At 52.7% G+C, this 16,861-nt stretch overlaps 1 protein-coding gene across 1 annotated transcript in view; it reads left to right on the top strand.

Moving 5' to 3' along the window:
* LOC140198385 (uncharacterized) overlaps window positions 1-12,653 on the top strand; it is a 116,045-nt gene extending 103,392 nt beyond the window's left edge. The window contains exons 8-11 of the mRNA XM_072259481.1: window positions 50-155; window positions 10,347-10,424; window positions 11,391-11,464; window positions 12,401-12,653. Coding sequence (XP_072115582.1) covers window positions 50-155; window positions 10,347-10,424; window positions 11,391-11,464; window positions 12,401-12,653 — 511 coding nt within the window. The remainder of the gene's footprint in view (window positions 1-49; window positions 156-10,346; window positions 10,425-11,390; window positions 11,465-12,400) is intronic.
* Window positions 12,654-16,861: the final 4,208 nt, after the last annotated feature.

The following is a 16,861-nucleotide window of genomic DNA, read 5'->3' as shown; positions in this document are numbered from 1 at the left end:
ACAACAGACACCAGAACATCAACCACAGAGACCAGCTCACCAACCACAGAGTCCAGCCCACCAACCGCACAGTCCAGTACGTCAACCACAGACACCAGAACATCAACCACAGAGACCAGCACACCAACCAGTACACCGACGACAGACACCAGCACGTCAACCACAGAGACCAGCACATCAACCACAGAGACCAGCACCTCAACCACAGAGACCAGCACATCAACCACAGAGACCAGCACACCAACCAGCACACCGACGACAGACACCAGCACATTAACCGCAGAGGCCAGCACATCAACCACAGAGACCAGCACTTCAACCACAGAGACCAGCTGACCAACCACAAAAACCAGCACATCGACAACAGAGACCAGCTCACCAACCACAGAGACCAGCTCAGCAACCAGCACATCGACAACAGAGACCAGCTCACCAACCACAGAGACCAGCTCATCAACCACAGAGACCAGCTCAGCAACCAGCACATCGACAACAGATACCAGCACATTGACCGCAGAGTCCAGCACAACGACTGCAGAGTCCAGCACAATGATCACAGAGTCCAGCACACCAACCACACCATCCAGCACATCAACTGCAGAGTCCAGCATTGCAAGCACAGAGACCAGCACAACGACCACAGAGACCAGCACATCAACCACAGAGACCAGCACACTGACCACAGAGACCAGCACATCAACCACAGAGACCAGCACACTGACCACAGAGACCAGCACATCAACCACAGAGACCAGCACATCAACCACAGAGACCAGCACACCAACCACAGAGACCAGCACATCGACAACAGAGACCAGCACACCAACCACAGAGACCAGCACATCAACCACAGAGACCAGCACACCAACCACAGAGACCAGCACACCAACCACAGAGACCAGCTCACCAACCACAGAGACCAGCACATCAACCACAGAGACCAGCCCACCAACCAGAGAGACCAGCACACTGACCACAGAGACCAGCTCACCAACCACAGAGACCAGCACATCAACCACAGAGACCAGCACATCAACCACAGAGACCAGCACCTCAACCACAGAGACCAGCACATCAACCAGCACACCGACAACAGACACCAGCACATCAACCACAGAGACCAGCACACCAACCACAGAGTCCAGCACATCAACCACAGAGACCAGCACATCAACCACAGAGACCAGCACGTCAACCACAGAGACCAGCACACCAACCACAGAGACCAGCTCACCAACCAGCACACCGACAACAGAGACCAGCACATCAACCACAGAGACCAGCACATCAACCACAGAGACCAGCACGTCAACCACAGAGTCCAGCACGTCAACCACAGAGACCAGCAGATCAACCACAGAGTCCAGCACATCAACCACAGAGTCCAGCACACCGACCACAGAGTCCAGCACATCAACCACAGAGATCAGCTCACCAACCACAGAGTCCAGCCCACCAACCGCACAGTCCAGTACGTCAACCACAGAGACCAGCTCACCAACCACAGAGTCCAGCACATCAACCACAGAGACCAGCACATCAACCACAGAGACCAGCACACCAACCACAGAGACCAGCACATCAACCACAGAGACCAGCACATCAACCACAGAGTCCAGCTCAGCAACCAGCACACCGACAACAGACACCAGCACATTGACCGCAGAGTCCAGCACATCAACCAGAGAGACCAGCACATCAACCACAGAGATCAGCACATCAACCACAGAGACCAGCTCACAAACCAGCACGCCGGCAACAGACACCAGCACATTGACCGCAGAGTCCGGCACAACGACTGCAGAGTCCAGCATAACATTCACAGAGCCCAGCACAACGACCACAGAGACCAGCACATCAACCACAGAGACCAGCTCACCAACCAGCACATCGACAACAGACACCAGCACATCAACCGCAGAGACCAGCACATCAACCACAGAGACCAGCACATCAACCACAGAGACCAGCTCACCAAATGCAGAGTCCAGCATAACAATCACAGAGACCAGCTCACCAACCACAGAGACCAGGTCAGCAACCAGCACATCGACAACAGACACCAGCACGTCAACCACAGAGACCAGCACACTGACCACAGTGTCCAGCACAAAGACAATAGAGACCAGCACAACGACCACAGACACCAGCACATCAACCACAGAGACCAGCACATCAACCACAGAGACCAGCACATCAACCACAGAGACCAGCACATCAACCACAGAGACCAGCACATCAACCACAGAGACCAGCACATCAACCACAGACACCAGCACATTAACCACAGAGGCCAGCACATCAACCACAGAGACCAGCACACCAACCACAGAGACCAGCACATCAACCACAGAGACTAGCACGTCAACCACAGAGACCAGCTGACCAACCACAAAAAACCAGCACATCGACAACAGAGACCAGCTCACCAACCACAGAGACCAGCTCATCAACCACAGAGACCAGCTCAGCAACCAGCACATCGACAACAGAGACCAGCTCACCAACCACAGAGACCAGCTCATCAACCACAGAGACCAGCTCAGCAACCAGCACATCGACAACAGATACCAGCACATTGACCGCAGAGTCCAGCACAACGACTGCAGAGTCCAGCACAATGATCACAGAGTCCAGCACACCAACCACACCATCCAGCACATCAACTGCAGAGTCCAGCATAACAAGCACAGAGACCAGCACAACGACCACAGAGACCAGCACAACGACCACAGGGACCAGCACACTGACCACAGAGACCAGCACATCAACCACAGAGACCAGCACACTGACCACAGAGACCAGCACATCAACCACAGAGACCAGCACATCAACCACAGAGACTGGCACATCAACCACAGAGACCAGCACAACGACCACAGAGACCAGCACATCAACCACAGAGACCAGCACACTGACCACAGAGACCAGCACATCAACCACAGAGACCAGCTCACCAACCACAGAGACCAGCACAACGACCACAGAGACCAGCACACCAACCACAGAGACCAGCACATCAACCACAGAGACCAGCACACCAACCACAGAGACCAGCACATCAACCACAGAGACCAGCTCACCAACCACAGAGACCAGCACGTCAACCACAGAGACCAGCACATCAACCACAGAGACCAGCACATCAACCACAGAGACCAGCTCACCAACCACAGAGACCAGCACATCAACCACAGAGACCAGCTCACCAACCACAGAGTCCAGCTCACCAACCACAGAGACCAGCTCACCAACCAGCACACCGACAACAGACACCAGCACGTCAACCACAGAGACCAGCACATCAACAACAGAGACCAGCACATCAACCACAGAGACCAGCTCACCAACCACAGAGACCAGCACATCAACCACAGAGACCAGCACACCAACCACAGAGACCAGCACATCAACCACAGAGACCAGCACACTGACCACAGAGACCAGCACATCAACCACAGAGACCAGCTCACCAACCACAGAGACCAGCACATCAACCACAGAGACCAGCACATCAACCAGCACACCGACAACAGACACCAGCACATCAACCACAGAGACCAGCACACCAACCACAGAGTCCAGCACATCAACCACAGAGACCAGCACATCAACCACAGAGACCAGCACGTCAACCACAGAGACCAGCACACCAACCACAGAGACCAGCTCACCAACCAGCACACCAACAGAGACCAGCACATCAACCACAGAGACCAGCACATCAACCACAGAGACCAGCACGTCAACCACAGAGTCCAGCACGTCAACCACAGAGACCAGCACATCAACCACAGAGTCCAGCACATCAACCACAGAGTCCAGTACACCGACCACAGAGTCCAGCACATCAACCACAGAGATCAGCTCACCAACCACAGAGTCCAGCCCACCAACCGCACAGTCCAGTACGTCAACCACAGAGACCAGCTCACCAACCACAGAGTCCAGCACATCAACCACAGAGACCAGCACATCAACCACAGAGTCCAGCTCAGCAACCAGCACACCGACAACAGACACCAGCACATTGACCGCAGAGTCCAGCACATCAACCAGAGAGACCAGCACATCAACCACAGAGATCAGCACATCAACCACAGAGACCAGCTCACAAACCAGCACGCCGGCAACAGACACCAGCACATTGACCGCAGAGTCCGGCACAACGACTGCAGAGTCCAGCATAACATTCACAGAGCCCAGCACAACGACCACAGAGACCAGCACATCAACCACAGAGACCAGCTCACCAACCAGCACATCGACAACAGACACCAGCACATCAACCGCAGAGACCAGCACATCAACCACAGAGACCAGCACATCAACCACAGAGACCAGCTCACCAACTGCAGAGTCCAGCATAACAATCACAGAGACCAGCTCACCAACCACAGAGACCAGGTCAGCAACCAGCACATCGACAACAGACACCAGCACGTCAACCACAGAGACCAGCACACTGACCACAGTGTCCAGCACAAAGACAATAGAGACCAGCACAACGACCACAGACACCAGCACATCAACCACAGAGACCAGCACATCAACCACAGAGACCAGCACATCAACCACAGAGACCAGCACACCAACCACAGAGACCAGCTCACCAACCAGCACAGAAACAACAGAGTCCCGCACAACAAGAACCACAATGACCACAGAGACCAGCTCACCAACCACAGAAACCAGCACATCAACCACAGAGACCAGCACATCAACCACAGACACCAGCACATCAACCACAGAGACCAGCACATCAACCACAGAGACCAGCACATCAACCAGAGAGACCAGCACATCGACCGCAGAGTCCAGCTCACCAACCAGCACACCGACGACAAACACCAGCATATTGACCGCAGAGTCCAGCACAACGACTGCAGAGTCCAGCACAATGATCACAGAGTCCAGCACACCAACCACACCGTCCAGCACACCAACCGCACAGTCCAGCACATCAACCACAGAGACCAGCACAATGACCACAGAGTCCAGCACACTGACCACAGAGTCCAGCACACTGACCACAGAGTCCAGCACACCGACCACGGAGTCCAGTGCACAAACCATAGGGTCCAGCACACCGACAAAAGAGTCCAGCAGGTCCACCGCAGGGTCCAGCTCACCGATGACAGAGTCCAGCACAACAACAACCTCACCAACCACAGACACCAGCACATTGACCGTAGGGTCCAGCACAACCACCCCAGAGTCGAGTACAATGACCACAGAGTACAGCACGTCAGCCACGGAGTCCAGCACACCAATTAGCACACCGACGACAGAGTCCAGCACAACAACAACCACACCGACCACAGAGACCAGCTCACCACCCAGCACATCGACAACAGACACCAGCACATCAACCACAGAGACCAGCACACCAACCACAGACACCAGCACATCAACCACAGAGTCCAGCACACCAACCACAGACACCAGCACATCAACCACAGAGACCAGCACGTCAACCACAGAGACCAGCTCACCAACCACAGAGACCAGCACGTCAACCACAGAGACCAGCACATCAACCACAGAGACCAGCACGTCAACCACAGAGACCAGAACATCAACCACTGAGACCAGCACACCAACCAGCACATCGACAACAGACACCAGCACATCAACCACAGAGACCAACACGTCAACCACAGAGTCCAGCTCACCAACCAGCACATCGACAACAGACACCAGCACATCAACCACAGAGACCAACACGTCAACCACAGAGACCAGCACATCAACCACAGAGACCAGCACGTCAACCACAGAGACCAGCACATCAACCACAGAGACCAGCACGTCAACCACAGAGTCCAGCTCACCAACCAGCACATCGACAACAGACACCAGAACATCAACCACAGAGACCAGCACGTCAACCACAGAGTCCAGCACATCAACCACAGAGACCAGCTCACCAACCGCAGAGACCAGCACACCAACCACAGAGTCCAGCACACTGACCACAGAGACCAGCACACCAACCACAGAGAGCAGCTCACCAACCACAGAGACCAGCACATCAACCACAGAGACCAGCACGTCAACCACAGAGACCAGCACATCAACCACAGAGACCAGCACGTCAACCACAGACACCAGCTCACCAACCAGAACATCGACAACAGAGACCAGCTCATCAACCACAGAGACCAGCACATCAACCACAGAGACCAGCACACCAACCACAGAGTCCAGCACATCAACCACAGAGACCAGCACACTGACCACAGAGTCCAGCACACTGACCACAGTGTCCAGCACAATGACCATAGAGACCAGCACAACGACCACAGACACCAGCACATCGACTGCGCTGTCCAGCACATCAACCACAGAGACCAGCACAACGACTGCAGAGTCCAGCACAACAACAACCACACCGACCACAGAGGCCAGCACACCAACCACAGAGACCAGCTCACCAACCAGCACACCGGCAACAGACACCAGCACACCAAACACAGACACCAGCACGTCAACCACAGAGACCAGCACATCAACCACAGAGACCAGCACATCAACCACAGAGACCAGCACACCAAGCACAGAGTCCAGCACACTGACCACAGTGTCCAGCACAATGACAATAGAGACCAGCACAACGACCACAGACACCAGCACATCGACTGCAGAGTCCAGCACACCAACCAGCACACCGACGACATACACCAGCACATCGACTGCGCTGTCCAGCACATCAACCACAGAGACCAGCACAACGACTGCAGAGTCCAGCACAACAACAACCACACCGACCACAGAGGCCAGCGCACCAACCACAGAGACCAGCTCACCAACCAGCACACCGGCAACAGACACCAGCACATCAACAACAGAGACCAGCACACCAACCACAGAGAGCAGCACATCAACCACAGAGACCAGCTCCGCAACCACAGAGACCAGCACACCAACCACAGAGACCAGCTCACCAACCACAGAGACCAGCTCACCAACCAGCACACCGGCAACAGACACCAGCACATCAACCACAGAGACCAGCACGTCAACCACAGAGACCAGCACATCAACCACAGAGACCAGCACACCAACCACAGAGTCCAGCACATCAACCACAGAGACCAGCACGTTAACCACAGAGTCCAGCTCACCAACCAGCACACCGACGACAGACACCAGCACATCAACCACAGAGACCAGCTCACCAACCACAGAGACCAGCACATCAACCAGAGAGACCAGCACATCGACCGCAGAGTCCAGCTCACCAACCAGCACACCGACGACAGACACCAGCATATTGACCGCAGAGTCCAGCACGTCAACCACAGAGACCAGCACAACGACCACAGAGTCCAGCACACTGACCACAGAGTCCAGCACACTGACCACAGAGTCCAGCACACCGACCACGGAGTCCAGTGCACAAACCATAGGGTCCAGCACACCGACAAAAGAGTCCAGCAGGTCCACCGCAGGGTCCAGCTCACTGATGACAGAGTCCAGCACAACAACAACCTCACCAACCACAGACACCAGCACATTGACCGTAGGGTCCAGCACAACCACCCCAGAGTCGAGTACAACGACCACAGAGTACAGCACGTCAGCCACGGAGTCCAGCACACCAATTAGCACACCGACGACAGAGTCCAGCACAACAACAACCACACCGACCACAGGGACCAGCTCACCACCCAGCACATCGACAACAGACACCAGCACATCAACCACAGAGACCAGCACATCAACCACAGAGACCAGCTCACCACCCAGCACATCGACAACAGACACCAGCACATCAACCACAGAGTCCAGCACACCAACCACAGACACCAGCACATCAACCACAGAGTCCAGCACACCAACCACAGAGACCAGCTCATCAACCACAGAGACCAGCACGTCAACCACAGAGACCAGCTCACCAACCACAGAGACCAGCACGTCAACCACAGAGACCAGCACATCAACCACAGAGTCCAGCACACCGACCACAGAGTCCAGCTCACCAACCAGCACACCGACGACAGACACCAGCATATTGACCGCAGAGTCCAGCACAACGACTGCAGAGTCCAGCACAATGATCACAGAGTCCAGCACACCAACCACACCGTCCAGCACATCAACTGCAGAGTCCAGCATAACAAGCACAGAGACCAGCACAACGACCACAGAGACCAGCACAACGACCACAGAGACCAGCACATCAACCACAGAGACCAGCACACTGACCACAGAGACCAGCACGTCAACCACAGAGACCAGCACATCAACCACAGAGACCAGCACATCAACCACAGAGACCAGCACATCAACCACAGAGACCAGCACACTGACCACAGAGACCAGCTCACCAACCACAGAGACCAGCACATCAACCACAGAGACCAGCACATCAACCACAGAGACCAGCACATCAACCACAGAGACCAGCTCACCAACCACAGAGACCAGCACATCAACCACAGAGACCAGCACACTGACCACAGAGTCCAGCACACCAACCGCACAGTCCAGCACATCAACCACAGAGACCAGCACAACGACCACAGAGTCCAGCACACTGACCACAGAGTCCAGCACACTGACCACAGAGTCCAGCACACCGACCACGGAGTCCAGTGCACAAACCATAGGGTCCAGCACACCGACAAAAGAGTCCAGCAGGTCCACCGCAGGGTCCAGCTCACCGATGACAGAGTCCAGCACAACAACAACCTCACCAACCACAGACACCAGCACATTGACCGTAGGGTCCAGCACAACCACCCCAGAGTCGAGTACAACGACCACAGAGTACAGCACGTCAGCCACGGAGTCCAGCACACCAATTAGCACACCGACGACAGAGTCCAGCACAACAACAACCACACCGACCACAGGGACCAGCTCACCACCCAGCACATCGACAACAGACACCAGCACATCAACCACAGAGACCAGCACATCAACCACAGAGACCAGCTCACCACCCAGCACATCGACAACAGACACCAGCACATCAACCACAGAGTCCAGCACACCAACCACAGACACCAGCACATCAACCACAGAGTCCAGCACACCAACCACAGAGACCAGCTCATCAACCACAGAGACCAGCACGTCAACCACAGAGACCAGCTCACCAACCACAGAGACCAGCACGTCAACCACAGAGACCAGCACATCAACCACAGAGTCCAGCACACCGACCACAGAGTCCAGCTCACCAACCAGCACACCGACGACAGACACCAGCATATTGACCGCAGAGTCCAGCACAACGACTGCAGAGTCCAGCACAATGATCACAGAGTCCAGCACACCAACCACACCGTCCAGCACATCAACTGCAGAGTCCAGCATAACAAGCACAGAGACCAGCACAACGACCACAGAGACCAGCACAACGACCACAGAGACCAGCACATCAACCACAGAGACCAGCACACTGACCACAGAGACCAGCACGTCAACCACAGAGACCAGCACATCAACCACAGAGACCAGCACATCAACCACAGAGACCAGCACATCAACCACAGAGACCAGCTCACCAACCACAGAGACCAGCACATCAACCACAGAGACCAGCACATCAACCACAGAGACCAGCTCACCAACCACAGAGACCAGCACATCAACCACAGAGACCAGCACACTGACCACAGAGTCCAGCACACCAACCGCACAGTCCAGCACATCAACCACAGAGACCAGCACAACGACCACAGAGTCCAGCACACTGACCACAGAGTCCAGCACACTGACCACAGAGTCCAGCACACCGACCACGGAGTCCAGTGCACAAACCATAGGGTCCAGCACACCGACAAAAGAGTCCAGCAGGTCCACCGCAGGGTCCAGCTCACCGATGACAGAGTCCAGCACAACAACAACCTCACCAACCACAGACACCAGCACATTGACCGTAGGGTCCAGCACAACCACCCCAGAGTCAAGTACAACGACCACAGAGTACAGCACGTCAGCCACGGAGTCCAGCACACCAATTAGCACACCGACGACAGAGTCCAGCACAACAACAACCACACCGACCACAGGGACCAGCTCACCACCCAGCACATCGACAAAAGACACCAGCACATCAACCACAGAGACCAGCACATCAACCACAGAGACCAGCTCACCACCCAGCACATCGACAACAGACACCAGCACATCAACCACAGAGTCCAGCACACCAACCACAGACACCAGCACATCAACCACAGAGTCCAGCACACCAACCACAGAGACCAGCTCATCAACCACAGACACCAGCACGTCAACCATAGAGACCAGCACACCAACCACAGAGACCAGCACATCAACCACAGAGACCAGCACATCAACCACAGAGACCAGCACGTCAACCACAGAGACCAGCTCACCAACCACAGAGACCAGCACACCAACCACAGAGACCAGCACATCAACCACAGAGTCCAGCACACCGACCACAGAGTCCAGCTCACCAACCAGCACACCGACGACAGACACCAGCATATTGACCGCAGAGTCCAGCACAACGACTGCAGAGTCCAGCACAATGATCACAGAGTCCAGCACACCAACCACACCATCCAGCACATCAACTGCAGAGTCCAGCATAACAAGCACAGAGACCAGCACAACGACCACAGAGACCAGCACATCAACCACAGAGACCAGCACACTGACCACAGAGACCAGCACAACGACCACAGACACCAGCACATCAACCACAGAGACCAGCACATCAACCACAGAGACCAGCACACCAACCACAGAGACCAGCACACCAACCACAGAGACCAGCACATCAACCACAGAGACCAGCACATCAACCACAGAGACCAGCACACTGACCACAGAGACCAGCTCACCAACCACAGAGACCAGCACATCAACCACAGAGACCAGCTCACCAACCACAGAGACCAGCACATCAACCACAGAGACCAGCACACTGACCACAGAGTCCAGCACACCAACCGCACAGTCCAGCACATCAACCACAGAGACCAGCACAACGACCACAGAGTCCAGCACACTGACCACAGAGTCCAGCACACTGACCACAGAGTCCAGCACACCGACCACGGAGTCCAGTGCACAAACCATAGGGTCCAGCACACCGACAAAAGAGTCCAGCAGGTCCACCGCAGGGTCCAGCTCACCGATGACAGAGTCCAGCACAACAACAACCTCACCAACCACAGACACCAGCACATTGACCGTAGGGTCCAGCACAACCACCCCAGAGTCAAGTACAACGACCACAGAGTACAGCACGTCAGCCACGGAGTCCAGCACACCAATTAGCACACCGACGACAGAGTCCAGCACAACAACAACCACACCGACCACAGAGACCAGCTCACCACCCAGCACATCGACAAAAGACACCAGCACATCAACCACAGAGACCAGCACATCAACCACAGAGACCAGCACGTCAACCACAGAGACCAGCTCACCAACCACAGAGACCAGCACATCAACCACAGAGACCAGCGCACCAACCACAGAGTCCAGCACATCAACCACAGAGACCAGCACATCAACCACAGAGACCAGCACCTCAACCACAGAGACCAGCACACCAACCACAGAGTCCAGCACATGAACCACAGAGACCAGCACATCAACCACAGAGACCAGCACATCAACCACAGAGACCAGCACACCAACCACAGAGACCAGCACACCAACCACAGAGACCAGCTCACCAACCAGCACACCGACAACAGACACCAGCACATCAACCACAGAGTCCAGCACATCAACCACAGAGACCAGCACGTCAAGCACAGAGACCAGCTCACCAACCAGCACACTGACAACAGACACCAGCACATCAACCACAGAGACCAGCACGTTAACCACAGAGTCCAGCACATCAACCACAGAGACCAGCACATCAACCACAGAGACCAGCTCACCAACCAGCACACCGACGACAGACACCAGCACATCAACCACAGAGTCCAGCACATCAACCACAGAGTCCAGCACATCAACCACAGAGACCAGCACGTCAACCACAGAGACCAGCTCACCAACCAGCACACCGACAACAGACACCAGCACATCAAACACAGAGACCAGCACGTTAACCACAGAGTCCAGCACATCAACCACAGAGACCAGCACATCAACCACAGAGACCAGCTCACCAACCAGCACACCGACGACAGACACCAGCACATCAACCACAGAGTCCAGCACATCAACCACAGAGTCCAGCACATCAACCACAGAGACCAGCACGTCAACCACAGAGACCAGCTCACCAACCAGCACACCGACAACAGACACCAGCACATCAAACACAGAGACCAGCACGTTAACCACAGAGTCCAGCACATCAACCACAGAGACCAGCACATCAACCACAGAGACCAGCTCACCAACCAGCACACGACAACAGACACCAGCACGTCAACCACAGAGTCCAGCACACTGACTGCAGCGTCCAACACACCAAACAGCACATCGATGACAATCAGCACATCACCGACAACAACCAGTACACCAGCAGGAACTTCAACAAAGCCACCAAGTCAACCCAGCAGCACATCAAACCTGCTATCTACAAATACCACAACAAGCCGCATGATGACCTCCTCCTCGACATCCAAAAAGCCGGTGTTGACAACAGCCATTACAACTCCTGGGACCACTGTGCATCTCACCACAACTAAATTACCAGGTAATTGTTGATTTTGTTACTTATTTTGTCCATGTCACTGCAAACAGTCTATTTTGTGTATCATCCTGTCTTGAATTATAGAATTGTCTTTCACTTTCTCCATATACTAACTGACCACTGGATGTTTTCAATATTTCTGCTGTTGTTTATTAGTTACAAACCATCCTGCTGTGTTGCCTCATTAATTAAACCTGAATATGTTCGATGAAATACTGGCGGCAAAATATGCAGCATCGAGATTACAAAGATGTCCAATAATAAAGGGTTCCAGCAGGATTTTGACTATTCATACTATCAACTAAAAATGATCCGGAGGCTTTGGAAAAGGTAAAGGGGAGGTTGAGCAGAAAGTTGCCTAAATTTGAGGGCATGAGTTATAACAGAGATTGGATCAGAAATGAAGTGTCAAAGCACGTATTTAAATAAAATGGACCAAGTGCTCAGTACAAATGTTACGAAGACTGGACACTTGCTTGTGATGTTCTTACGCTCAGGCAAGATTGCAGTTTCTAGCAGGCAATTGGAAAAAATCTAATGAAGAAGGAGAATATTGTGAGGGAACAGAGAGTAACTCAGGCAACATCTCTGGAGTGCAACATACAGTGGGAATGTAAAGTCCATCACCTGACACACGTACAGTGTAGGTTTGGTACAAAGAGAAAACACAGGCAACCTGACTGTGTTGAATTCAGTATTAGGGCTCCAACAGTGGCCTGAAGCCTGAATGGAAGGGGACACACTGTTCCTGCAAATTTCAGATTGAGATGCTGGAACAGTTATGAGGCAAAGAGATACACTTACTCTCTGCTATTTACAGTGCAGAAGTGAAAGATTAAAGAACATTTTAAGGATCAACATATGCAGTGCAATCTAAGAATGGTAAGAACATTATACAGGTCCATGGGCTTGAAATGAAAGTCTATAGAATCAATACTACTTCTGCATAAAAGTCATCAGAACCACACTGGAAGAGTTGCGATGCTGATCTCTCTCTTTGACCAGTTGTCTGTGAGCAGCGGTGTCATCGAGAATCAGGAATTAGCAATGGTGTTGAGATAAATAAGTGTCAATTATCTGATCACTAAGTTTGTAGACAACACAACAATTGCTGTAATTGTGGATGGTGAGAAAGCTTGTTAAAGGAGGTAGCAGGATAACAACCAACTGGAAATCTGTGGTTGATGGCAGATGCAGCTTAATCTGGAGAAGCATAAGGCTTTGCAGTTTGGGAAGTCAAAAGCAAGAGGAAAGTAAATGTCAGGGCCATTGGGAGTATTGCAATAAAGGAATCTTGGGGTGCAAGTCCTTAGCTCCCTGAAAGTGTCATTGCTAGTTGATCGGGCAGTTAAGACCAAATGTGCATGCTTTGCCTTTATCAGATTGTGCATTGGGAATAGAACACAGCAAGTCACGATGTAGCCGTGCAGAACTTTATTCAGCCACATTTGGAAGAGTGAGTGCATTTTTGGTTGCCACATTGTAGCAAGCATCTTTAGACTTCGGAAGTTTGCAGAAACTTTCACTGAGAATGGTGTCTGGACTGGAGAATATTAGCTAAAGGGGTGAGCTGGAAAAACCTAGATTGTTGGAGATGGAGGTACAAGGAATTATGAGGGACATAATGCGGTTGATAATTAAAGTCTTTTACAGGCCTATCATCATCATCATCACGATGACCCATGTTGTATGACATGGGCGTTCATGGTCCTTCCTCTAACTTCCATCTATCTTTAATCCAGTCTCCGTCCATCACCATGGTTGTTCTTGGCAAATTTTCCCACGCATGTGGTTTGCCATTGCCTTCTTCCGGGCAGTGTCTTTACAACACAGGGGACCCCAGTCATTATTAATACTCTTCAGAGATTGTCTGCTTGGTGTCAGTGGTCACATAACCAGGACTTGTGATCTGCACCGGCTGCTCGTACGACCGTCCACCAGCTCTTTCCATGCTTTCACTTGATCCTGATTGTCTGCGGGTGCAAGTCCTTAGCTCCCTGAAAGTGTCATTGCTAGTTGATCGGGCAGTTAAGACCAAATGTGCATGCTTTGCCTTTATCAGATTGTGCATTGGGAATAGAACACAGCAAGTCACGATGTAGCCGTGCAGAACTTTATTCCGCCACATTTGGAAGAGTGAGTGCATTTTTGGTTGCAGGGGTGGTGGTGTGGGGGTGTAGATAAGCAGGTGCTACACCTTACCCAAGGGTGACCTACAGGCTGGAAGGAGTGCCTTATACCTCGTTTGGTAGAGACTTATCTCCATGTCGCCCCAAGAGTTAAAGCACTGAGGACATCGAATATCAAGTAACTAATGAATAATGAAAATAAGAAGATCTACAGTAGACATGGTGTTGTGTCAACAGTGGGACTTGGAAACTTGATCACACTCAAGCATGTTTGCGGCTAGTGTTGTTTCAATTTATGCCACCCTGAATTGGCATGTGTTGACACGTGGCCAAGCGGTTACGGCGTTCGTCTAGTGTTTTGAAGGTCGCTAGTTCGAGCCTTAGCTGAGGCAGCATGAGTGTCCTTGAGCAAGGTGCTTAACCACACATTGCTCTGTGAGGACACCGGTGCCAAGCTGTGTGGGTCCTAATGCCCTTCCCTTGGACAACATCCATGGCGTGGAGAGGGGAGACTTGCAGCATGGGCAACTGCTGGTCTTCCATTCAACTTTGCCCAGGCCTGCGCCCTGGAAACCTTCCAAGGCACAAATCCATGGTCTCATGAGACTAATGGATGCCTATATATACCCTGAATTGGATCGGTGATGAACTCAGAAAATACCCTGCTTAAAGAAAATAACTGCCTGACAGTCAATGGAGCTGTGTCAGTGAAAAGGGACATCAAATTAATCAATGGTTCAATTAAATATCAGAGCTGTATATGGTTTACAACCTGAAATTCGAACTCTATCCAGACATCAACAAAAAAGAGAAAAAAAAACAAGAATGAATGACAGAAAATCATTAGAACGCCAAAGCTCTCCTCTCCTTCTGATGCACAAGTAGCAAAAGTTTCAAACATCCCCCCACCTTGTATCAGTAACAGCCTCAACCTTCCCCACTCACCCACCCCCCACTTTGTATCAGTAAAAGCCTCAACCCTCCCCACTCCCCGATCCCCCACCTTGTATCAGTAAAAGCCTCAACCCTCCCCACTCATCCACCCCGCAGCTTGTATCAGTAAAAGCCTCAACCCTCCCCACTCCCCGATCCCCCCATCGTGTATCAGTAAAAGCCTCAACCCTCCACACTCACCGATCCCCCCATCGTGTATCAGTAAAAGCCTCAACCCTCCCCACTCCCCGATCCCCCCATCGCGTATCAGTAAAAGCCTCAAACCTCCCCACTCCCCGATCCCCCACCTTGTATCAGTAAAAGCCTCAACCCTGCCCACTCCCCGATCCCCCGACCTTGTATCAGTAAAAGCCTCAACGCTCCCCACTCCCCGATCCCCCCACCTTGTATCAGTAAAAGCCTCAACCCTCCCCACTCCCCGATCCCCCACCTTATATCAGTAAAAGCCTCAACCCTCCCCACTCCATGATCCCCCCATCGTGTATCAGTGAAAGCCTCAACCCTCCCCACTCCCCGATCCCCCCATCGTGTATCAGTAAAAGCCTCAACCCTCCCCACTCCCCGATCCCCCCATCGTGTATCAGTAAAAGCCTCAACCCTCCACACTCACCCACCCCCCACCTTGTATCAGTAAAAGCCTCAACCCTCCCCACTCCCCGATCCCCCCTTCTTGTATCAGTAAAAGCCTCAACCCTCCCCACTCCCCGATCCCCCCTCCTTGTATCAGTAAAAGCCTCAACCCTCCGTACTCACCATACAAGCAAAAACTACTGTCCATTGCCACATGTTGACATTTGATCAGGCTCTTTCTCTGACTAATAAGGGGGAGAGAGAGAGAGAGAGAGAGAGAGAGAGAGAGAGAGAGAGAGAGAGAGAGAGAGAGAGAGAGAGATGGTTCCTGGCCCCACGAAAGGGGAGCTCATCAGCTCACTGATTCAATGTTTCAGTCTGCAGCGCCTCTGATTCGAATTCCCCTACATTCCTTGCTGAAATGATCTTGGAAGATATTCTAAATGCTACAAACAAATGATGCCACGCCAGTCAATGATACCACATATGGCTGACTATCAACGTCATCAACCATGATATGGTTACTGAAACGAGCAAAGTCACAGGTTTG

This window comes from Mobula birostris, chromosome 5 (genome assembly GCF_030028105.1).
Source record: "Mobula birostris isolate sMobBir1 chromosome 5, sMobBir1.hap1, whole genome shotgun sequence".
Lineage (NCBI taxonomy): Eukaryota > Metazoa > Chordata > Chondrichthyes > Myliobatiformes > Myliobatidae > Mobula > Mobula birostris.
Note: the sequence above shows the minus strand (reverse complement) of the source record. Positions and strands in the feature narration are given on the sequence as shown.